Source organism: Theropithecus gelada, chromosome 15 (assembly GCF_003255815.1).
Source record: "Theropithecus gelada isolate Dixy chromosome 15, Tgel_1.0, whole genome shotgun sequence".
NCBI classification, from domain to species: Eukaryota; Metazoa; Chordata; class Mammalia; order Primates; family Cercopithecidae; genus Theropithecus; species Theropithecus gelada.
In genome coordinates, this window is record NC_037683.1 from 99,472,656 (window position 1) to 99,498,341 (window position 25,686).

General features: G+C 41.9%; 1 protein-coding gene across 3 annotated transcripts in view; it reads right to left on the reverse strand.

Moving 5' to 3' along the window:
* Positions 1-5,468: 5,468 nt before the first annotated feature.
* Positions 5,469-25,686, reverse strand: part of C15H9orf153 (chromosome 15 C9orf153 homolog) — a 37,284-nt gene continuing 17,066 nt past the window's right edge. Inside the window, exons 2-5 of one of the 3 annotated variants that reach the window (XM_025360251.1) lie at positions 22,818-22,898; positions 15,128-15,219; positions 13,479-13,654; positions 5,469-6,933 (exon numbers count right to left, since the gene is read on the reverse strand). In XM_025360251.1, coding sequence (XP_025216036.1) covers positions 6,888-6,933; positions 13,479-13,654; positions 15,128-15,193 — 288 coding nt within the window. In that variant the 5' untranslated portion in view covers positions 15,194-15,219; positions 22,818-22,898 and the 3' untranslated portion in view covers positions 5,469-6,887. The remainder of the gene's footprint in view (positions 6,934-13,478; positions 13,655-15,127; positions 15,220-22,817; positions 22,899-25,686) is intronic. The other 2 variants (XM_025360250.1, XM_025360248.1) reach the window with 2 other exon arrangements.

A 25,686-nucleotide genomic window follows, 5' to 3' on the forward strand; every position in this document is an offset into this window, starting at 1 on the left:
ACTCCAGCCTGGGTGACAGAGTAGGACTCCATCTCCGTCTTAAAAAAAAAAAAAAAGCCAAAGATTCTAAGTGTGGATTAAAAAATCTCCAACAGGCTGGGCACGGTGGCTCATGCCTATAATCCTAGCATTTTGGGAGGCTGAGGGGGGCGGATCACGAGGTCAGGAGTTCGAGTCCTGCCTGACCAACATGGTGAAACCCCGTCTCTCCTAAAAATAGAAAAATTAGCTGGGCGTGGTGGTGTGCTCCTATGATCCCAGCTCCTCAGGAGGCTGAGGGAGGAGAGTCACTTGAACCCGGGAGGAGGAGGTTGCAGTGAGCCGAGAGCTGAGATCACATCACTGCAATCCAGCCTGGGTGACAGAGCAGGACTCCATCTCAAAACAAAAAAAAAAAGAGAGAAAAAAGAAAAACTCCAACAACATGTTGTTTACAAGAGATATTACCTAAATATAAGAATACAAAAAGGTTCAATGTAAAAGAATAGAAAAGGTACAGCATATAAACATTAACTAAGAGAAAGTTGATATGCCCGTATTAATATAAACAATGTCAATGTTAAGAAGCATCAATAGAGGTAAAGATTATTTATTCATCATAAAAGTTTTTGTTAATCCAGAAGCTATAACATTTCCAGAGTCATAAATGACACAAAAAAATTAATAGAAATGAAAGTAAAAGTAGAGACTCCTTGAATCAGAATGGGGGATTTTTAATACACTCCTTATCTCATAACTGTTAAATAAAAATCAGTAGACCTGTTGAAGATTTGAACAATGTGATTAACAAATTTGACATAATTGATATAGATAGAAAAGCTATACTCATCTGTAATCCCAGCACTTTGGGAGGCCAAGGGAGGCAGATCACCTTAGGTCAGGAGTTCGAGACCAGCCTGGTCAACATGGTAAAACTCTGTCTCTACTAAAAATACAAAATTAGCCAGATGTGGTGGCACGTGCCTATAATCCCAGCAACCGGGAGGCTGAGGTAGGAGAATTACTTGAACCCAGGAGGTGGAGGTTGCAGTGAGCCGTGATGGTGTCATTGCACTCCAACCTGGGCAACAAGAGCGAAACTCTTTCTCAAAACAAACACCTATAGTCAGTAATTGTGACATATACATTCTGTTCAAGTACACATGAAATTTTACCAAAATTAACTATATGTCAGACCATAAAGCATACTTCACCGCATGGAAATTATACAAAATATGTTCCCTGACCACAGTGGAATTAAGGTAGAAATCAATAACAAAAGGATTCAATAGAGCAAAAGCATTAAGGTAAGGATATGCATCCCAGACGGTAGCAAGGGGCCCAGGGCACCAGGCCCAGGTTTTAACTGTTCTCTCCCTGTAAGGACTCTAAGTCCTTACACACGTTTCTTCTCCAGGAGCAAAACATGGATGAATCTCACAAAAGAATCCATACTGTATGATTCCATTTGCATAAAAATAGGCAAAACTAGTCTGTGGTAAACATTGATTATCTTTGGAAGGGAAGGATGGAGTAATGATTAGGAGAAGGCCAGAGACAGGCATGCTGGCAGAGTTCTGATTCATGCCCTGGGTAGTGATTCCATGGGTGCGTTCAGTTTGTTATAATTCATCAAGTTTGTGATTTGCTGTATAATATTATACTTCAAAAAAGTTTTTTAAAAACAAAACAAACACCTACAAGTTCAGAATACTTTTTTTTTTTTTGAGGCAAAGTCTCACTCTGTTGCTCAGGCTGGAGTGCAGTAATGCGATCTTGACTCACTGCTAACTCTGCCTGCTGGGTTCAAGCGATTCTCCTGCCTCAGCCTCCTGAGTAGCTGGGATTAATAGGCAGCACACCACCACACCTGGCTAATTTTTTATTTTTATTTGTTTATTTATTTATTTATTTTTTTATTTTAGTAGAGTTGGGTTTTCTGCCATGTGGGCCAGGCTGGTGTCGAACTCCTGGCCTCAAGCAATCTACCTGCATTGGCCTCCCAAAATGCTGGGATTACAGGTGTGAGCCACCGTGCCTGGCCACAATACTATTTTAAAAGAGAGAAAGAAAGAAACACTTATTTGGCAACCTTTGGAAGTAACTAGAACATCAACTCCTTAATCTAAAAATTGGCAACAGGAAAAACATAAGCAGTTAACCTGCTTTCCTGTAGATTGTATTTCAGCGTAAGTAGATAGCTCTAGTTGATGAGGAAAAGTTTTTCTTTACAAATAATTTCCAACTAATAAATGTGGAATTAATGGCAGGATTAGATAATCACCAACGACTAACCACTAATGAAATAATTCAGGCAAAGGTCATAATATGAGTTATCTATTGCTGTGTGACAGATTACTTCAGAATGTTGCAGTTTAAAACAACAAACATTTATCATCTCATAGTTTCTGTGGGTTAGGAATCAGGGCATAGCTTAACATGATGTCCTGGTTCAGTGTCTCAACACTACAATCAAATGTCAACGAGGGCTGCGGTCGTCTCAAGACTTGAGTCGGGGAAGAGTCACCTGCAAGCTTACTCATGGGGTTCTTGGCAGATTTCAGGTTCTTACTGGCTGTTAGCCAGAAACAACAGGTACTTGCCACATGGGCTTCTCCATAGGGCATCTCCCAAGATGGCAGCTGGCTTCTCTAAGAGCTAGCAGTGAAGAAGAGAGCAAGAGAAGATGCCCAAGGTAGAATCCACAGTTTTTTGGTAGCTTATTGTTGAAATGACATGTCATCACCTCTGCTGCACCCTATTCTAGAAGTCTTAAGTCCAGGCTAGAGTCAAGAAAAGGAGATTGCACAGAAAGTCAATACAAGGAGGCGGCAATCACAGGGAACCTCCTAGAGGCTGCTATAAAAGTTGATCATACAAATTGGATCGTTCTTGTCATACCGAACTAAATGAGAGTTGAGGGTCCAGGAGAAAAAGCACTAAGACACATAACATTGCTCCAAGAATGTCATTCTCTGCAAGCCTGGATGCTGAAACGGTCTGCTATAACTTCAAACCAGTCTTATCTAATGGCTACTGGAACAACCTGCTTAGACTCTAAGACTAGCTTTAGCCACCACGGTCACTCACCAATTAGAGCTTGCCAGTTCCCCGAAACTTTGCTAGTGCCAGTGAACTTTCTTTCAGAACAATACGTAACATTTCTTCTTTTTATGAAACTTGCAACCTTATCTTTGTTCTTTGGACATACTGAAGACCACCTGGTGTGTGTGTATGTCCCAAATTACAATTCTTGCTTCCCCAATTTTAAATTTAGATATGTGTTTCTGTATTTTATTTGACTTCAACACTGCCTACCATCATCATCGAAGGATGGAAGCTATTAGGTGAAAAGTTGATGGGGACTTTATAAAACAGAGGCATCAGACTGTCATCACCTGAATGCTTTACTCAGTCCGAAACTCACTAAAGAACAATAAGACATTTTTTGCCTTGTACTGTGAAGCAATGTGAAGTACATAGCACCATCTAATGAGGTACTTTTTCCAAAAAGAGGTGAGCTCAAAACCAATCAAGTCTTTCACAGACACCCATTTTGTAAGAAATAAATCTGTCAATTTATTTCTAAATAAATACATGTGATAGAAGAACAAGTTAAATGACACCATGAGGAGTCAAATCTAGAAGGCAGGACCTTCTACATGTCAATGGACCTATTTCTTCAGTAAGTCAACTGCATGAAAAAAATGAGGAATCGCTTTAGACTAAAAGAATCTTACGAGACCTAACAATCAAATGCAATCTTTAGACCTTGCTTGGATACTGATCCAAGCCAACCAAATAGAAAAAGATAATTTTATGATAATAAGGTGACTTTCAATATAGATACAAAGATGGCACCAAGGAATTATTAACTTTTCTTAGTAAAGAATGCATTGTGGCTATGAAATAAAATGTCCATACGTTTCTGAGATGCAAACAAAAGTAACAACTGAGACATGGGGTCTAAGATTTGCTTTAAAGTACTTCAGCAGACACAGCAAACACAACAAAAGGAATGGATAAAACAGATGTAGTAAAATCTTAATAACTGTTGAATATAGATTATGGATATATGCAAATTCATTGTAGAATCCTATTCATTTTTATGAATGTTTAAACATTTTCATAAAAACAAGAAAAGTTATCAGGGGTGGATGGTTCTATAGCTGAGTTCTAGCTAGATTTCAATATTTCTAATATTGTTTAAATATCTGTGATCTTAAAAAAGATTAAAAACTCCCCAATTCATTGTATAAAGCTAGCATAACTTTTAATAAACTGTTTTTTTGTGTTTTGTTTTGTTTTGTTGAAGAGACAGGGTCTCACTTTGTTGTCTAGATCGAAGTACAGTGGCACGATCATAGCTCATTTTAGCCTTGATCTTCTGGGCTCAAGAAATTCTCCTGCCTCAGCCTCTCAAGTGCTGGAACTACAGGTGCACACCACCACCCCCAACTAATTTTTGTAACTTTTTTTTTCTTTTTTTTGAGATGGAGTCTTGCTCTTTCACCAGGCTGGAGTGTAGTGGCACAATCTCTGCTCACTGCAACCTCTGCCTCCCAGGTTCAAGCGATCCTCCTGTCTCAGCCTCCCAAGTAGCTGGAACTACAGGCACGCGCCACCACGCCCGGCTAATTTTTGTGTGTGTGTGTTTTAGTACAGACGGGGTTTCACCATGTTGGCCAGGCTGGTCTCGACCTCCTGACCTTGTGATCCACCCGCCTTGGCCTCCCAAAGTGCTGGGATTACAGGCCTGAGCCACCACGCCCAGCTGTAACATTATTTTTTAGAGACAGGGTCTCACCACATTGCTCAGGCTGTTCTTGAACTCCTGGTCTCAAGTGATCCTCTTGCCTTTGCCTCCCCAGTAGCTGGAATTACAGGAGCAAACCACTGTGCTTGGCTCTAAAACCTTTTTTTTTTTTTTTTGAAATATTATATGCCTGGAGAAAAATTAATAGTTGTGTGTGGCTTGAATAACTTTTGCATACTGAACACATCTGTGCAAAAAGATTAAAAACCAGAACACTGTGTGCACCCCAGATACCCACCCCATGCTCATTTTAGATAGTATCTTCTGCTGAAGATAGTCACTGTGCTGAAGCCAGCATAATTTTTTTTTTTAAGATGGAGTCTCACTCTATCGCCAAGTCTGGAGTGCGATGGTACGATCTGGGCTCACTGTAACCTCCACCTCCAGGGTTCAAGCGATTCTCCTGCCTCAGCTTTCCAAGTAGCTGGGATTACAGGCACCCACCACCACACCCAGCTAAGTTTTGTATTTTTAGTAGAGATGGGGTTTCACTATGTTGGTCAGGCTAATCTCGAACTCCTGACCTCAAGTGATCCACCTGCCTCAGCCTCTCGAAATGCTTACCTTTTAATACCAAAATCTGGTTTTAAAAAACAGTGCAAAAAGTGGAGACTACAGAATAATTTCACTTATATGGAGACAACTTTTAAAAATAACATATTAGGAAATAGAATCTGGAAATATATTTTAATATCTACACAGTCATTCATACATATATTGTTAACAATTTGCGTGCCATTATTTCTTGCATTCCCTCCAGGTTCTTACTAAAATATGTACTTTATTAGTAGTTTTTTAAGAAAGGGATTATGGATAGTAAACATTTTTAGGCTCATGTTTTTTTAACGTATTTATTTTACCCCTACTCCTCAGGGAGAGTTTGGCTGCTTACAGAATTACAGACAGCTGTTTTCCTTCAGCATTGTAAGTATATGGCACTATTGTCTTCTGACCTCTATTGTTAATGAGCGTTCTATTGTCAATTTGTCGTTTCTTTGTATGTAATCCATCTCTCTTTTGTAGATTACATTTTCCTTTATTGCTTAGTGGTCCATAGTTTTGCTACAGTATTTCTGGGCATAGATTTATTTTCAATATCTTGCTAATCAGCCTGTGATTTTTCAGTTCAAGGTCTCCTGTGTTTCTTGAGATTTTCTGTCATTTTATTTTCCCATATCACTTACTTTCCATTCTCCTATTTTTTTCTGTGAATTCCATTGTATGCATTTCTGAACTTCTCATTCTACCCTCCAACACTCTTCTTTTTCTGTCTTACTGTGCTATGATCTATAAGCTTTTCAGTGCTGTCTTCCAACTTGTTAGCCCTCTCTCTTCAGATATATCCAGGGTACCACTGGGATAATTTATCAAGGGTTATTATTATAGTTTTCAATGACTGTATCTTTCACTTCCAAGATTTCCAATTTGTTCTTTTTCAAATATTTCTGTTCTTATTTCATGGATGCTGTTTCCTTCTTTGTCATTGGACAGTTAATAGATTATATTTAAGTTTTCATGTCGATCTCTATATGCTCACATGTTAATTTATTTGTCGAACTTACCAAATACTTTTATGATGATGAACTTCCTTGTGTGCTTAAAATTCCTTAAAAAGCTATTCTTGCTTGGGTATTCTTCAGTTACACCTTTTCTTTTCACATGACTTGTATTTGCTTTAGCGCTGGTCCAAATGGGTTGCACAGTCCAAACCACTTCTCACATTAACAGATTAAATCGGACCTTTTGCTCTTTATTAATGGCTTAATTTTACAGTACACCTTCATGTGTGTTGTACACACTCAGTTCAGATGTTCTGTTGGGTCCTTGGCTTCTTTACTTTTTGTGTATAAATTCAATGCTCTCAAAAGCAAAAATCTATGTCCAAAATATTTTCATACACTACATATTCAATTTAAGAGAAGAAATTCCTTCATTTTGATAATCAATTTGAGGATAAATGACCAAAGACTTGCGAACTATAGGGGGGAAAATAACATCAGGCATGCCCTGGCTCTCTGTAAATCTCTTCTCAGTGTTGTATTTTACGTTTGTGAATGAAAGTGCTGTAGTGCGCCTCCACTTCGCAAGCCCCTTAAAATATCTCCATTCCAGATCCCTTAGATCCATGAATTGTTTTCCTGAAAAGAATCACATGGTGTTTTTACTCAGCCTTTCATTACTCAGAGATGCTTCATGGACAGGGTAAGCCTTTGATGAACTCAAGTCTCCTCTTTCTGGCAGAAAGCCATTTCTAAAGCTTTATTTTAAATTTGTATTTATTTATTTATTTTTGAGACAGAGTTTTGCTCTTGTTGCCTGAGCTGGAGTGCAGTGGGGTGATCTCGGCTCACAGCAACCTCCGCCTCCTGGGTTCAAGCGATTCTCCTGCCTCAGCCTCCTGAGTAGCTGGGATGACAGGCGCCTGCCACCACGCCCGGCTACTTTTTTTGTATTTTTTTTTTTTTTTTGAGACGGAGTCTGGCTCTGTTGCCCAGGCTGGAGTGCAGTGGCCGGATCTCAGCTCACTGCAAGCCCCGCCTCCCAGGTTCACGCCATTCTCCTGCCTCAGCCTCCCGAGTAGCTGGGACTACAGGCGCCCGCCACCTCACCCGGCTAATTTTTTTTGTATTTTTAGTAGAGACGGGGTTTCACCATGTTGGCCAGGCTAGTCTCAAACTCCTGACCTCAGGTGATCCACCTGCCTCAGCCTCCCAAAATACTGGGGTTACAGGAGTGAGCCACTGTGCCTGGCCTAAAGCTTCATAAATTTAAGGGAGACCCTGTGATGTCGATTTCATGTGAAGCCCGCTCCTAGACAGCAATTGAGTGGGTCTGGCTAACTGGGCTTGAGTGGACCCTGCAGGGCCCCAGCAGGTGGAGGGAGTATCTCATTCTGTGCTTGGATCCTAACAGAATGTGCAAACGGAGAGCTCTACGGAGCCCTGAGAGCAGCAGGGAGGAGAAAAGGATCCTAAACCAGGGAGGAAGATGGGTCAGAAGTGCACAGATTGTTAGAGTCATTTCTTCCAAGATGCTAATGGAAGCCCTAAGTATAAAAGGGCAGTGGCTGAGCTAGAATTTGGCCATTCTCCACACTCATTCAGGACCCACAAGCTTGGGGTGTCATTAGCAGTTACAATTCCTTCAAAGAGCCAATAAGCCAATGAGAAGGAATCAAGCAAAGACACAACCCGTGTTCCCCTCCCCAGCAGCCATTCCCCTTTCCCTTCCCTTCCACCCCTTTCATGGCTAAATACATTGTAATGCTGAAAACAACAACAAAAGCAAGGCTGAAGGCAGGGACTGGAGTGTAAAACCAGGAGCCAACGGGCCACAGAAACAAGTATAAGGAGAATTATGGTCACGGCAGATAAGAGGATGGCTGGTCTATTTCTGGTGTGTGACTTTGCTGTCCCCCACGTGGTGACATTTGAACAGGTCACCTGTAGTCCAAAGACTGAGCAGGCACCACCCCACCCCAATCAGTCCTCCATCCCTGTACCGGGAGGGCCTGGGCCTGCCTGGTGAGAAGTCTTTATACAGACTGTACATGTCTGAAGTAGAAGGCAGGTGCCAGAGACTCTTCACTGGGCTCATACCTCCCCCAGTAGAACAGACACTGCGACTGGCCATGGTGTTCAGCAGTCCGATCATAAGGCCAGTTGCCAAGTTTCAGGGAGTTTGACAAGATCTTTGTAGACCTGGCATAGCAAGAAGTGGTGGCAAAAAGAAGGAAGGGGATCTTTGACAAGAGAAGGTCCTAGAGCAGATAATTTTGGTGACTAAAGAGCCTCATGTCTCAAACTCCTGACCTCAGGTGATCCACCTGCCTCAGCCTCCCAAAGTGACCAGCCTGGCCAACATGGTGAAACCCCGTCCTACTAAAATTACAAAAAATTAGCCAGGCATGGTGGTAGGTGCCTGTCATCGCAGCTACTCGGGAGGCTGAGGCAGGAGAATGGCGGGAACCCGGGAGGCGGAGCTTGCAGTGAGCTGAGATCCGGCCACTGCACTCCAGCCCGGGCGACAGAGCGAGACTCCGTCTCAAAAAAAAAAAAAAAAAAAAAAAAAAAAAAAAAAAAAAAAAAAAAAAAGAAAAGAAAAAAAGAGCTTCATATCATGATCTCTGACAGACACTTTAGGCTGGCTTACTCCATACGCATTGCAGTCTTCTTCTGCCTCCCTCTGCTATAGAGGAGGGAGCTAAGAACTCTTATTCACCAGCCTTCCCTACAGGAAGGGGTGATAATTGGACACAATTCTTGCCAAGAAGATGTAGAAAGAAGTCACCTAAGGAGAGGTGTTCTGGAAAATCGTTGCTTCCCTATTAAAAGAGGACAAAAGTATCAATGTGGCTCTTCATCCTATCCCACCTTTTCCTGCCTGGAATGTAGCCACAGCATCCGAGGGGGAAGGAGACGTCTTTTGGATGTGAAAACAAAGGCTACACACAAAACAATGGCAGAGCCCGGGTCCTTGGAGACATTTGAAAGCATCGCTCCACGGACAGTGGTCACCAGAGACAGAGTAGGGAGTGGGAGGGGAGGATGGGAGAGAGAAGTCAGTGAGTTCAGAGTTATAATTAGAAGCCCTGTGGCCAGGTGGGTTGGCTCACGCCTGTAATCCCAGCACTTTGGGAGGCCGAGGCGGGTGGATCACAAGATCGGGAGATCGAGACCATCCTGGCTAACACTGTGAAACCCCGTCTCTACTAAAAATACAAAACAAACAAACAAATAAAAAATTAGCTGGGCATGGTGGCAGGCACCTATAGTCTCAGCTACTCCGGAGGCTGAGGCAGGAGAATGGCGTGAACCCAAGAGGTGGAGCTTGCAGTGAGCCGAGATCACACCACTGCACTCCAGCCTGGGCGACCGAGAAAGACTCGGACACACACACACACACACACACACACACACACAGAAGCCCTGCATAGTGGCATGCCCCTGTAGTCCTAGCTACTGGAGAAGCTGAAGGAGGAAGAGTCCTTGAGACCCGGAGTTTGAGGCCAACCTGGGCAACATAGCAATATACCATCTCAAAAAAATGTAAAATGGGCCAGGAGCGGTGGCTCATGCCTGTAATCCCAGCACTTTGGGAGGCCAAGGCAGGCAGATCGCTTGAGCTCAGAAGTTCAAGATCAGCCTGGGCAACATGATGAAACCCCATCTCTATAAAAAATACAAAAATTAGCCGGGTGTAGTGGCATGCACCTGAGGTCCCAGCTACTTGAGAGGCTGAGATAGGAGGATCGCTTGAGCCCAGAAGGTTGAGGTTGCAGTAAGCTGAGATTGTGCCACTGCACTCCAACCTGGGAGACAGTGTCTCAAAAAATAATAATAATAAAATCAAAATAAATAAGTAATAGAAAACAAAGTTACAGTTAGATAAGAATAAATTCTGGTGTTCTATTGTACAATAAGGTAGGGATGGTTAACAATAAGATATGGTATCTTACAAAATAGCTGGAAGGAAGTCTTTTAAAAGTCGTCACCACAAAGAAATAGTAAGTGCATGAGGTCAGGATAAATACACAGATTCAATCACTATACAACATATATATCTATTGAAACATATATTGTACTCCGTATATATGTATAATTACAATGTGTTCATTAAATAAATGGAGAGATAAAAAACACTGGGAGGCCGAGGCGGGTGGATCATGAGGTCAGGAGATTGAGACCATACTGGCTAACACGGTAAAACCCCGTCTCCACTAAAAATACAAAAAAAAAAAAAAAAAGCCAGGCATGGGAGTGGGCACCTGTAGTCCCAGCTACATGGAAGAGGCTGAGGCAGGAGAATTGCTTGAACCTGGGAGGCGGAGCTTGCAGTGAGCTGAGATCAAGCCACTACACTCCAGCCTGGGCAACAAAGCGCGACTCCATCTCAAAAAAAAAAAAAAAAAAAAGCATTGCTCCGACCCTTGTCTGCGTGCCCCTAGACTTCTAATTATGTAAGAAAAATAACCACTATTTGGTTTTCTGTTATTTTTGGTTCCTCACCTACATGATTCTACAGGATTTGGCCTGAACAAGAGGAGCTCATATGACAGAAGAACAAAACGGCAACACCCACTCTCTTTTCCTCACCCGGTGCTTGGTGCTAGTAGGAATATGTCCTTCAGTATACTTTGGAATACCAAGATCCTAAAGTTCTTCTGGACTGTGTAGGAGAGTAGAAGATGAATTGTTGCAATACCAGTTACCCCTGAGGGATTACTGGATACCCTTCACATAGATGCCTGCCTGACTCCACGCATATTTCTTTTTTTTTTTTTTTGAGACGGAGTCTCACTCTGTCGCCCAGGTTGGAATGCAGTGGTGCAATCTTGGCTCACTGCAACCCCTGCCTCCTGGGTTCAAGCGATTCTCCTGCCTCAACCTCCCAAGTAGCTGGGATTACAGGTGCCTGCCACCACGCCCAGCTAATTTTTTGTATTTTTAGTATATATGGGGTTTCACGATGTTGTCCAGACAAGGTTTCACCATGTTGTCCAGGCTGGTCTTGAACTCCTGACCTCCGGTGATCCACCCACCTTGGCCTCCCAAAGTGCTGGGATTACAGGCATGAGCCACCGTGCCCAGCCGGCATATATCTTGAATAGACATGACGTGTATCAGAAATTGATCTCTGGGATCTCAGGAAATGAAGATAAGGAGGCAGAGAAGAGACTCCAACACAGAGTTTGTGAGACCACATCAGAGACCTCCAGAAGTTAGGTAAGCAGCAAGTAATTCATACATTAGGAAGAAAGAAAAACTTGGCCCCTATGCATGGCAAAGTCATAAATGTTCAAGACCCTATCAAACATCCAAAACCCTTCTTCAATAGGTTTTTGACTAGTTCTTCTTATTGAATCTCAAAACTTTTCATGATTTTTCCTTTCCGGTCCCAGACTTTACTTGTGTACTTTGTGAATTATCTAGGCCAGTCCTATGATTGCTTTAATTGCACCGCTACCTAGGCTCCAAAGCCCACAAAGTAGGACTCTATGAAAGGATTTTGAAACCTGCATTTGGTTCTGTTAAGATGTCAATGTAGGGAGTTACAGCAAAAACTCTTCCAACTCTTTGGACCAAATATACTGACAGTAATCAATCTATTCCTTTAAATCTGCTCCTTCTGCCTCTCACATTACTTTTTTTTTTTTTTTTTTTTCGTCTTTGAGACAGAGTTTTGCTCTGTTCCCCAGGCTGGAGTGCAGTGGCACAATCTTGGTTCACTGCAACCTCTAAACCCCTGGGTTCAAGCTATCCTCCCACCTCAGCCTCCCGAATAGCTGGGACTACCAGTGCATGCTACCACGCCTGGCTAATTTTTAAAATGTTTTTGTAGAGTGGGGGTTTTGCCATATTGCCCTGTCCCACTACTTTTAATATAAAAATGGGGTGTCAAAATATTAGCTGTGAAAATGGTCTTATCTTGAATCAAGAAACTACCTCAGAGGGTAATCACAAATTGATGTAATCAATTTGATCAATCGATGTAATCTATTAACAAAATGATAAAATATTACCTCTCTCAATTTACATAAGATGGAGACTTAAAGTGTAAGACACTCCCTTCTTATTAAAATTCAGCATCATAAGTTTCATGGTTTTTTTTTTTTTTGAGACGAAGTTTTGTCCTTGTTGCCCAGGCTGCAGTGCAATGGCGTGATCTCGGCTCACCACAGTCTCCACTTCCTGGTTTCAAGCAATTCTCCTGCTTCAGCCTCCCGAGTAGCTGGGATTCTAGGCGCCCGCCACCATGCCCAGCTAATTTTTTGTATTTTTAGTAGAGACCAGGTTTCACCATGTTGGCCAGGCTGGTCCCAAACTCCTGATCTCAGGTGATCCACTCGCCTCGGCCTCCCAAAGTGCTGGGATTACAGGCGTGAGTCACTGCGCCTGGCCCAACAATACATCTTTTAAAGAATGAATCTGAGACTTGATCCTGGAATTCTGGATTCTCTGTTTTGAATTTTAATTTATTTTTATTTTTACCTATTCATTTTTTAGAGACAGGGTCTTTCTCTGTCACCGAGGCTGAAATGCAGTGGTGTGATCGTAGTTCACTGCCACCTTGAACTCATGTGCTCAAGTGATCCTCCCTCCTAAACCTCTCGGGTAGCTGAGATTACAGGCACATGCCACCAAGCTCAGTTAATTTTTATTTATTTATTTTTTGGAGATGGGGTCTATGTTTTCCAGGCTTGTTCTGCATTTTATTGACGCTATGAAGTAAACATATCGATAGCAGCCATGAACCTCAGAATGGCAAAATTGCTGTAGGTCAGTATTGGACTATTTCCGCTCTAGTAAATTTGCAGTGAGATTTCCATTCCTTTTTTCCCACATAACCTCATCTGTTTAAATTACCTGGGTCCACTAAGAAGTATCTATGAAGTTTATCTTCCAAAACGAACTTTTCCGGGGTGGCACTGGAAATGCCTAGGCTGCACAAGATTTTGGCGCTTGGAACCTTCTTCTGTACGGTAACTTGGGCCAAGGCATTCGAGTGATCACTGAGAATTTCATAAGGAAAAGTGCGCTTGGGAGGGGAGATCCCACGCTGTGACAGCCTCTGCCGGGACCTGGAGAGCCTCCCCGCGGGAGAGAGGGAGCCCGCCAGTAAGCTGCTGTGGAGGAGCTCAGTCATGGATACTCGCTTCGGCTCTTTTTTAACCACTGTGCACCTGAAAACAGGTTGGAGGTCTCTTCTCACATCAGTGCCCCTGGTGAATGACATGACATTCAGGTTTTTAGCAAGTACTTCCTGTGCTTCATTAAGTGAAATACCATGCATTTGTAGAAGATTTGATTTCTTGCTCTCCTTATTAAAATTCACAATACATGCATATAATTCTGGCAGCTGTGGACAGAAAAAAAAGTGGTAAGTCAGGAGACTGACAAAAATGTAATATTCTGGCAGACCCACAAACCCTAGAAAAAATAACAAATAACCATAAAGACAAAGCATTTTTATCTTTGGAAGATATCTTTGCCTAACTAAACCGAGTCAATTGTGGCAATGTGGAATAGAGAACAGAGAGGTCAAATCTCCGGTTCACTCCCCTAAAGATGTATTATTTAGACACGTCTTATAAACGTTTGTTATAAAATTAGGCAGTTAGAATTGAACTCAAAAGTCTTGAAGATCTTTCCAACTCTGAAATTCTATGAGTGACCATGGAGAGAAACAGCTGTGGGAGACTGGCCTTTGCTTGTTTTGAGCAATGCTATACTTCTTTGAAGGAAGAAAGGGAGCCAGATGACTTTGATATCAAAGCTTCATCCTGGTTTCCAAAGAACCCCCAGAATGTTCAGGAATCCAGTCCTGAGGAGGCTGTAATAGTCATTGATCACTGTGATTATTTGACCAGAACAAATGGTTATGTTCATGGAGTATCTGGGAATAGTTGTTGGCAGAAGAAAACAGTAAGAGATCCCTGAGAGGACCTGTCCCCATCTAAAATCCTGTATTTCCTACAAATCCTATCATTTCTAAGAGGTTTCCATTACATTGGAAGGCCAAAGAGGCCATAGTCTCAGGTTAGGGCCAAAATTTAGGTCGTTTAGCCCAGTGCAGAGTTTTCTTTCAATCCTAGTCACTTTTATTGCAAAGGCAACAAATAGAAAGTGAGCTAACACGTGGGAAAGCAGAAGGGATGTTGGAGGTCTTCTAGAAGGTCAAGAGTCTGCGACTACTGAGGCTACACATGTGGTCCAGACCCTGGAACCAGTATGAGCTCGGCTATAAGGTGGTGCAGGAATATACTGATGCATTCTCAGTTATGCCAACTTCAAGTAAGAGGTGACCAGGAGGATTGCCTTTAATATTTTATAATAGTCTGTTTTGTTAGTTTACCCCAAATTGTGTATCTGTCTTATAATTGTTTTAGAAATTGGTACATACATGGAGATTTTATATGTAAATGTGTTAGCACTGATAGTCTTTTTTTCCAGTGTTTTTTTTTGGGAGTTAAATAGTGCGATGTTTGGACTGATATCATGAAATCTTCGGCCTGGAAATTGGGCTGGATTGTGCTTTGGTTAACACATCTTTTCCTAAAGAAAAAAAAGAAAGTGAGCTAACATTGGTGAATGGCTCTTTAGAACGAATTATGTAACCAAACTATCACGAAAACAGCTCAGCACTTCTGCCCACCTGCCCTAGGAAGAACTACGTTTCTCTGTGACTAAGAATGTTAAGTCATTAAAGTGACATTTTGGTGTTTCCCATGGCTCCCAAGTATGTCACTGTGCATTCAATAGTTTGAATATTTATGATACTTGAACGTAAAGCTCCCCGTGTACTCCCCACCGTACAACGTTAAGTACATACTGAACATCGAGGAAGGGCGGCTGCTCTATTGTCCTCAGCTGAACTGGTGTCTTCAGTGAGGAACATCGTGCTGGGATTTTATTCTCTAATTCCTAAAGAAGCAATATAAGAAAAGACAAAAATCAAAGATTAAAAATCAGATTGACTACAAAGGGGGAGGTGAGACTTCTTAAATCTTAAAAAATTTGTGAGTGGGACGTTTTGAAAATTTTATACGTGTATTAGTCCATTCTTGAATTGCTCTAAAGAACTATCTGAAACTGAGTAATTTATAAGAAAATAGGTTTAATTGGCTTATGGTTCTGCAGGCTGTCCAGGAAGCATGGTTGGGGAGGCCTCAGGAAACTTACAATTGTTGGGGGAAGGCAAAGAAGAAGCAGGGCATGTCTTACATGGCCAGGACAGGAGAAAGAAAGAGCGGAGAGAGAGGTGCTACACACTTTTAAACAACCAGGTCTCATGAGAACTCACAATCATGAGAACAGCAAAGGGGAAATTCTCCCCCATGAGCCAGTCACCTCCCACCAGGCCCCACCTCCAACACTGGGGATAACAATTTGATGTGAGATTTGGGTGGAGACACAAATTCAAAGCATATCAATACAATTTAAATTTTTCATTTGCTTTTTCCTAGTTTACGTCTGCCAAATTTGTCACATTTCAACTGAACATTTCGCTGAAATACCCAAATTCTTCTACAACGTGTGTATTTAGTTTTAATACTAGTGTAACAAATCCTATATGGATGGTTTTGTTTTTTATTTTATGTATTTTTTTGAGATGGAGTTTCACTCTTGTTGCCCATGCTGGAGTGCAATGGCACGATCTTGGCTCACTGCAACCTCTGCCTCCCGGGTTCAAGCAGTTCTCCTGCCTTAGCCTCCCAAGTAGTTGGGATTACAGGCATGTGCCACCATGCCTGGCTGCTTTTGTATTTTTAGTAGAGACAGGGTTTCACCATGTTGGTCAGGCTGGTCTTGAGCTCCTGACCTCAGGTGATCCACCTGCCTCGGCCTCCCAAAGTGCTGGGATTACAGGCGTGGGCCACCACGCCCAGCTGGATGGTTTTATTTTCTTGTCTTACATATTCTGATCAACTTTCAGTTCATCTAAAGAAAAACCCATCCACCTCCCTATACTCAAAAAGTGTTTTTTATTCAGGAGGAAAAGGCTCATATGTAATGATGATAACAAAAACAATACACATTTTGAAAGTAATTTGCTTTGTGCCAGATATACTATAAGGCATTTTGCAGATGGAACTGTGTTTAATTCTTCTGCAAGAGGTTAAAAATGGCCATGGAATCTCCACAATTGGTCTCATTGGTAAGTGGCAGTGAAGTGCTCTCCCACATTTGACTGGGCTGGCCTATGCTTGACTTTGACCAGTATCTTGTGGCATTGTGTCAGTGACATAGTGTGAGTGCCAGAACCCAGGCTTTAAGAGGCTTTACGGCTTTCCTACACATTCTTGGGAGCCTGAGCCACCATGTAAAGAGAGATCTGGCTGCCTATCTGGAGAGACCATGCAGACTCCGCAGCCAGCATTGACCACTAGGCATGTAGATGAAGCCATCTTGGTTCTCCCAGTCCCAGACGAGCCTCCAGATGACTACAGCAGCATAAGCAAACTCAGCCGATCCCAGATGGAGGAGAACCATCTCCCAGCTGAGCAAAGCAACTCTAAAATTTTGACAAAGAGTAAATTATTGTTGTTTCAAACCACTAAGCTTTGGATGAATTGTTATATAGCAATAAATACAGATAAACCCCATAAAACTTCACATTCTTGGCTTAATTTATTCCAGTGAAACCCTTACTGGTAGGTAAGGGACTATATGGAGGGAAAATATATTTCTAGGTACAGGGTATCACTGTATCATGACTGGCAGCTGTGGTCACTGGGGTGAGTGCCTGAGATGAACCAAAAACACTCATTTGGTATTTGGGATGAAGTGAAAACAATTATGTTTCTCCTCCTTCCTAAGCAAAGTAAAAACACCCAGAATGGATCCACACACACACACACACACTCTTACACACACACACACATTTACACACACACACATTTACACACACATTTACACACACACTCTTACACACACACATTTACACACATGGAGATATATATACACATGTGTATATATGCATATATACATATATATAAAATCTCAAATACATTTTTGTCACTATTTGTCACTACTAAGATCATTATGTTGACATACAGGACTAGAAAAACATACAGTGCAGCATGCCTGCCACAGACCTGTTTATCTCTAGGCAGTTAAAATAAGACTTGATTGTGCTTTCCTTCTGCAAAGGAAGGAAATGGTTTCTGCAAAGGAAAATATTTCTCTAACGTGCTTTATCTAAAACCTGTCAATGTCTTCCAGTCAACCATTACTATTGTCTTTCAGACAGCTTCAGAGTTGTCCACCACAGGAAGGCTGCCTTCTCCCATCACCAAGGGTTAATACATATTTCTCCTCCCTTCCCTCAGAGGAGGGAAAGATGTAACCTCTCGCCTCTCTCCCCTCTTCTCTCTCTCTCCCTGCCACCTCCCAATTTTAATCAGCAGTGCCAATTCAGGTAGACAATGTCCAACTTCAATAGCCAATCTTGCAACTCTCTATACATAGAGTCAAAGCAATAGCTAAGAAATATGTCTTCATTTTATTACAATAGTATCGATGATGACAAGGAATGGAGCACAAAGAAGTTTAGATTCTTGCTAATCCTCTTTGCTAAACTACCGTTGGGTGCCTCTCCCTGTCACTGAAGTGTCAGGATTCTGAATGCTGAACCAGATCACTAGCTAAAAATGCTTTTATACACTTAAAGGTTGACTTGACCAGCAAACTTTTAACCTCAGTCTTCGCTTGATCCAAGTCAATGCCTAAATCTAGATCGGCCCTTTGACCCAATCTCTCATGGAGAGTGTTCCTGGTGAAGTCATGGAAATATGGCCAACGGCTGGTTTACAGATTCGTGCGAGTAAAGTGGAGCTCTTGCAGGGGCTCTGTGGCACTTCTCTTCATCGTTACTCCCACAAATTCCTACAGTAAATTTTCCTTGTACTGTGAAGAGCAAGGGCGTCTCACAGAAACTCCTGGGGGTGCGATCCCCTTCTCCATTTGCACTCACTCCCGACTTTTCACCCTTCCCTCCAACTCAGAAGGAAAAAAGTTCTCTCTGCTCATCTAGTGTTAATTTTCTCTGTCTCCTACCCAGGTTGATATATTTTATCCTCCTCGTAATTTTTTTTTTTTTTTTTGAGATGGAGTCTCACTCTGTCACCCAGGCTGGAGTGCAGTGGCACAGTCTCGGCTCACTGCAACCTCCGGTTCCCGGGTTCACGCCATTCTCCTGCCTCAGCCTCCCAAGTAGCTAGGACTACAGGCAAGCGCTACAACACCTGGCTAATTTTTTTATTTTTAGTAGAGACAGGGTTTTGCCACGTTGCCCAGGCTGGTCTCAAACTCTCGACCTCAAGTGATCCGCCCACCTCGGCCTCCTAAAGTGCTGGGATTACAAGAGTGTACCATCGCACCCAGCCCCTCCTCATAACTCTTGTGGAGTATTTCCACTCAGTTATCCTCCCTTCCCTTCCAACAACTCCTCTTTTCTTCCTTCTTGCTTCCTGTCACTCTCTTGTCTTCAGTCTCATGTTCCCCAATGGCTCCTTCCTTTCTTTGCAAATATGTAAATTTTTTTCCACTTGGGGTAATAATACAACTTCTCTTAACTGTGAACCTACCACTAACCTTGGACCTTTGTCTCTTCTTTAACTCTGAACTTGCTACATTTATATTTTCATCATATAATCTTCAGTATAATGACATTTAGCTTCTACCTGGCTGATGAACTAAAATTGAATTCTTAAAAATAGCAGCTTCTAAATTATCAATTCTAGTGTAGTTTTTACAGCCGTCACTTTTCTTTTTTCTTTTTAGAGATGGAGTCTGGCTCTGTCACCCAGGCTGGAGTACGGTGGCGTAGTCTTGGCTTACTGCAACCTCCGTCTCCTGGGTTCAAGCAATTCTCCTGCCTCAGCCTCCTGAGTAGCTGGGATTACAGGGATGTGCCACTCTGTCTGGATAATTTTTGTATCTTTAGTAGAGACGGGATTTTGCCATGTTGCCCGGGCTGGTCTCAAACTCCTGACCTCAGGTGATCTACCTGCCCTGGCCTTCTAAAATGCTAGGATTACAGGCATGAGCCATTGTGCCCATCCAGTTTATAAATTTCGTGACCAAACTTTCAAAGACTAACCACAATCTGCTTCTGATACTTTTCTATCATTTAAAAATATCATATTTAGGTCAGGCGCAGTGGCTCAGACCTGTAATCCTAGCACTTTGGGGGGCTGAGGTGGGTGGATCACAAGGTCAAGAGAGCGAGACCATCCTGGCCAACATGGTGAAACCCCGTCTCTGCTAAAAATACAAAAATTAGCTGGGTGAGGTGGTGCATCCCTGTAGTCCCAGCTACTCGGGAGGCTGTGGCAGGAGAATCGCTTGAACCTGGGAGGCGGAAGTTTCGGTGAGCTGAGATCAAGCCACTGTACTCCAGCCTGATGACAGAGTGAGACTCTGTCTCAAAAATAATAATAATAATCATATTTCAATGCTACCACAATGTCATAAATGTTCTCTATACTTTAGCCAGCTGGCCTCATTTTTTTCTGAAACAATCTTCTGCGCTTCTGTGCATTCTTTCTTTGAGCCTATGCTTACTCTGATTCCCCATTTAGTCAAACAGAATGTCCTTCTTTCTCTTTTATGACAATCTAAATAAAAACAGTAGAACTGAAGTTGAAATGGAAAGAACCACAATGTTGAATAGCTATTGTGTCATATAAAAGGAAAACATAAATAACAGGAAATGAAATAAAAGCTAAAAATTATTTAGAGAGAACCCAATTATGGTGAGTCAATTTTCTGACAAAGTTGCCAAAACAATTCAATGGAGGAAAATAGTCTTTTCAATAAATGGTGCTGGGACAATTAAATATCCACACATAGAAGAATGACGTTAGACCCCTACCTCAATCCTTATACAAAATGAACCTAAAATGGATTATAGAACTAAGCATGAGAGCTGAAACTATAAAATTCCTAGAATAAAACATAGGGGTAAATGTTTGTGACCCTGGGTTAGACAATGGTTTCTTGGGTATAACATGAAAGCATAAGCTACAGAAGAAGAGAATAAGTTGGACTTCATCACAATTAAAAACGTTTGTGCTGCAGCGAAAATAGTGAAAACACCAATCACAGAATGAGAGAAAATATTTACAGATCATACATCTGACACGGAACTTGTATCCAGATGTACAAAGAACACTTAGAAATCAACAATTAAAAGACAACCCAATTGACATATGGGCAATGGGACTTCTAGTGTGGCTTCGCCTCTGGCATGCAAGGAGCTGGAATTACCAGCAACTCTTCTTAGATCTGGCAGAGAAGTAAGGTCAGGGGGCAAACTGCTGACCTAAAATTGGAGAAACAGAAACAGACAGGTAAATACAGGGAATTGCAGCTTACCGCAGTAGGAAGCTCCCTGAGAACAGGGCAGAAACCTCCAGAAGAGCCAGTACAGGATCATGTTCAACTTTCAACAAAAAATTATAAGGCAAAAAATAGAGTTTGAAGAGACAGAGCAAGCATCAGAACTAGATTCAGATATGGCAGGGATGCTGGAATTACCAGACTGTCAATGTAAAACAACCATGATTAACGTGCTAAGGGCTCTCATGGGAAACGTAGACAGCATGCAAGAACAGACAGGTAATATAAGTAGGAGATGGGAATTCTAAGAAAGAATCAAAAAGAAATGCTAAAGGTCAGAAACACTGTCACAGAAATGCAGAATGCCATTGATGGGCTCATTAGTAGACTGGCTGTGGCTGAGGACAGAATGTCTGAGCTTAAGGATATCTCAACAGAATGTTCCAAACCTGAAAAATCAACCAAAAAAAGGCTAGGTGTGGTGGCTCATGCCTGTAATCCCAGCACTTTGGGAGGCTGAGGCAGGTGGATCACGAGGTCAGGAGTTGGAGACCAGCCTGGCCAACATGGTGAAACCCCCTCTCTACTAAAAATACAAAAATTAGCCAGGCGTGGTGGCACATGCTACTCGGGAGGCTGAGGCAGGAGAATCGCTTGAACCCAGGAGGTGGAGGTTGCACTGAGCCAACATTGTGCCACTGCACTCTAGCCTGGGTGACAGAGCAAGACTCCATCTCAAAATTTAAAAATATTTAAAAAAAAAAGAGAGAGAGAAAAAAACACTGGAAAAAAATGATAACAGAATATCCAAGAATTGTGGGACGATTACAAAAGGTATAACATATGCATAATGAGAATACCAAGAGAAGAAAGAAACAGAAGCAACATTTGAAGCAATAATGACTTAAAATTTCCCCAAATTAATGTTGTACACCAAACCACAGATCCAAGAAGCTCAGAGAACATCAAATAAGTTAAATGCATAAAACCCCCAAAACAAAAAACTTCACATAGGTATATCATATTCATACTGCAGAAAACTGAAGATAAAGAAATCTTGAAAGAAGCCATAGGAAGATTAGAAATAATTATTTGCTATAAATAGCAAAGATAAGAATTAACTCTTCCTTCTCCTCAAAAAGCATGCAAAGAAGCAGAGAATGGAATGAAATGGTTCAAGTGTTGAGAGAAAACAAAACCCCACCAACCTAGAATTCTGTATTCTGTGAAATTATCCTTCAAGAGTAAAAGAGAGAGAGGACCAGGCGTGGTGTCTCACGCCTGTAATCCCAGCTCTTTGGGAAGCTGAGGCAGGTGGATCACGAGGTCAGGAGTTCGAGACCAGCCTGGTCAACATGGTGAAACCCTGTCTCTACTGAAAATACAAAAAGTTAGCCGGCATAGTGGCATGCACCTGTAATCCCAGCTACTCAGGCAGCTGAGGCAGGAGAATCGCTTGAACCTGGGAGGCGGAGGTTGCAGTGAGCCGAGATCGTGCCATTGCACTCCAGCCTAGGTGACAGGGCGAGACTCCAACTGAGAAAAAAAAAAAAAAAGTAAAAGAGAGGTACTTTCCCAGGCAAGCAAACATTGAGGGAATGTGTTGCTAGTAGACCTGCCTTGCAAGAAATGTTAAAGAAGTTCTTCAGAGAGAAGGAAAATTATGTAGGTAAGAAACAGAAGGAAGTGAAACGTATTAGAGAAGGAGTAAATGAAGATTAAAATAAAAGTGTTTATTTTTCTTATTCTTAATTCATGAAACAGATAACAGTTTGTTCAAAATAATAATAGCAGGCTGCACTAGGTGGCTCATGCCTGTAATCCCAGCACTTTGGGAGGTGGAGGCAGGAGGATTGCTTAAACCTAGGAGTTTGAGGCCAGCCTGGGCAATATTGGGAGAACCTGTCTCTAAATAAAAAACAAAACAAAATATAATAGCAAGAATGTAATGGGTGCAGCACACCAACAAGGCACAAGTATACATATGTAACAAACCTGCACGTTATGCACATGTACCCTACAACTTACAATATAATAATAATAAATAAATTAAAAAAAAAAATAGCAAGAATGTATTCAAACAATTACAGCTTATTATAAAATGAAACAAATGACAACAATGATACAAAGAACAAGAGGAAATAATTAGGAGTATTTTGTTATTATAAGGTACTCACACTGCCTGTAAGGTGTATAGTGTAATTTAAAAGTGGACTTGGGTTAGTTGTAAACATATATTGCAAACTCTAGGGCAACCACTAAAAAGTAAAAAAGAAATATAATTGATATGCTAAGAAAGGAGAAAAACTGAATCATATAAAATGGTCCATTAAAACTATAAAAGGCAGAAAGTGTGAAAGACAAAAATAGAAACAAGGAACAAGGGCAAAAAATAAAAAACAGTAAAACATTTGGTAAATATTAATACAAACCCATCACAATCACTTTTAACATCAGTGGTCTAAATACACTAATTAGAAATAGAAAGTGTCAGAGTGGACCAAAAAGAAGACCCAATTAATTATATGTTGTCTACAAGAAACACACTTTGTTATTTACTTTTTTAAATGAGATGGGGTCCATGTTGCCCAGGCTGGTTTCAAACTCCTAGGCTTAAGCAATCCTCCTGCCTCAGCCTCCCAAGTAGGTGGGACTACATGTGTGTGCCACTGTACCTGGCCAGAAACACACTTTAAGTATAAGAACTCTTACAGATCAAAAGTAAAGAGATAGAGAAAGAGGTATTATCCTTATTAATCAAAAGAATACAGGAGTAGTTATATTGATTTCAGACAGAGCAGACTTCAGAGCAAGAAAATGTATCAGGGATGCGGAGGGGCTTTACGTAATGATAAAGGGGTCAATACATAACAATTTGTAACATGTATGCACCTAACAACAAAGTGTCAAAACATGTGAGGCAAGCCAGGCATGGTGGCTCATGCCTGTAATCCCAGCACTTTGGAAGGCCAAGGTAGGTAGATCACCTCAGGTGAGGAGTTCGAGACCAGCCTGGCCAGTAGGGCAAAACCCTGTCTCTACTAAAAACACATTTAAAAAATTAGCCAGGTGTGGTGTTGGGCACCTGTAGTTAGTCTCAGCTACTTGGGAGGCTGAGGCAGGAGACTAGGTTGAACCCTGGAGGCAGAGGTTGCAGTGAGTGGAGATCACACCACTGCCCTCCAACCTGGGTGACAGAGAGTCTGTCTCAAAAAACCAGAAACCAAAAAACAAAACAAAACAAAAAACCCAAAAGCAACCATGTGAGGCAAAAACTGATAGAAGTACAAGAAGAAATAGATGGATCCACTATTATAGTTGGAGACTTTAATACCCCTCTATCGAAAATGGACAGATCCAGCAGGCAGAATATCAGTAAGGACATAGCGGAACTCAACGGCGCCCTCAGTCAACTGGATGTAATTGACATCTATAGACTACTACTTCATCCAGCAATGGCAGATTACACATTCTTCTCAAGATCAAGTCCAAGTGGGACATTCACCTCGATAAACCAGACCCTGGGCCATAAAACACACATGAATTAATTTAAAGGAATAGAAAATCATACAATATCTGTTCTCATACGACAGTGGGGTTAAGCTAGATACCAATAACAGAAAGCTGGAAATTTTCAAAATACCTGGAACATGATCTTGTTTTTGTTTAAAATATACCTATAGTGAAGGCTTATATATTCATTTTAAATTATGGAAGGACATACCCCAAGAGTGGGACTGCTCAAACAGTAGTCCCTAAGAGTATGGGTTACAGTGGAACTTTTACTTTCCTTGTATCTTTAAATTTTTATTTCATGAATTAGCACAGTAAGTAAAGAAGTAATTCCAAGTTGAATGAGAGAGGTTAGTATAACAAATGGCAGAGATATGTGCTGAAATAGATCTCCAGAGATGTAAAAAAGGTCTTATGTAGAATAGAAAAAAATAAGAAACAATGTCCAATGAGGGGCTCATAATTGAACAAATTTGGGGAAATTACAAAACTGTACAGAAATATTTAATGACAGGAAAATTTAAAAATAATATTTATACTAAACAAGATATAAGAAACTATCTATAATATAATTCTATTTTTCTTTCTTTTTTTTTTTTTTTTGAGACGGAGTCTCGTTCTGTGGCCCAGGCTGGAGTGCAGTGGCCAGATCTCAGCTCACTGCAAGCTCCGCCTCCCGGGTTCATGCCATTCTCCTGCCTCAGCCTCCCAAGTAGCTGGGACTACAGGCGCCCGCCACCTCGCCCGGCTAGTTTTTTGTACTTTTTAGTAGAGACGGGGTTTCACCGTATTAACCAGGATGGTCTCGATCTCCTGACCTGGTGATCCGCCCGTCTCGGCCTCCCAAAGTGCTGGGATTACAGGCTTGAGCCACCGCGCCCGGCCAATATAATTCTATTTTTCTAAAAAAAAATCATATATGGGCCAGGTGCGGTGGCTCACGCCTGTAATCCTCTCACTTTTGGAGGCCAGGGAGGGCTGATCTCGAGGTCAGGAGATCGAGACCATCCTGGCCAACATGGTGAAACCCCATCTCCACTAAAACACAAAAAATTAGCCATGCGGCCGGGCTCGGTGGCTCACACCTATCATCCCAGCACTTTAGGAGGCCAAGGCGGGCGGATCACGAGGTCAGGAGATGGAGACCATCCTGGCTAACATGGTGAAACCCTGTCTCTACTAAAAATATAAAAAATTAGCTGGGTGTGGTGGCAGGTTCCTATAGTCCCAGCTGCTGGGGAGGCTGAGGCAGGAGAATGGCATGAACCCAGGAGGCGGAGCTTGCAGTGAGGTGAGATTGTGCCACTGTACTCCACCCTGGGTGACAGAGCGAGACTCTGTCTCAAAAAAAAAAAAAAAAAAAAAAAAAAATTTGCCAGGCGTGGCAGTGTATGCCTGTAGTCCCAGCTACTTGGAAGGCTGAGACAAAGGAATCGCTTGAACCCGGGAGGAGGAGGTTGCAGTAAGCTGAGATTGCACCACTGCACTCCAGCCTGGTGACAGAGTGAGACTCTGTCTCAAAAAAAAAAAAAA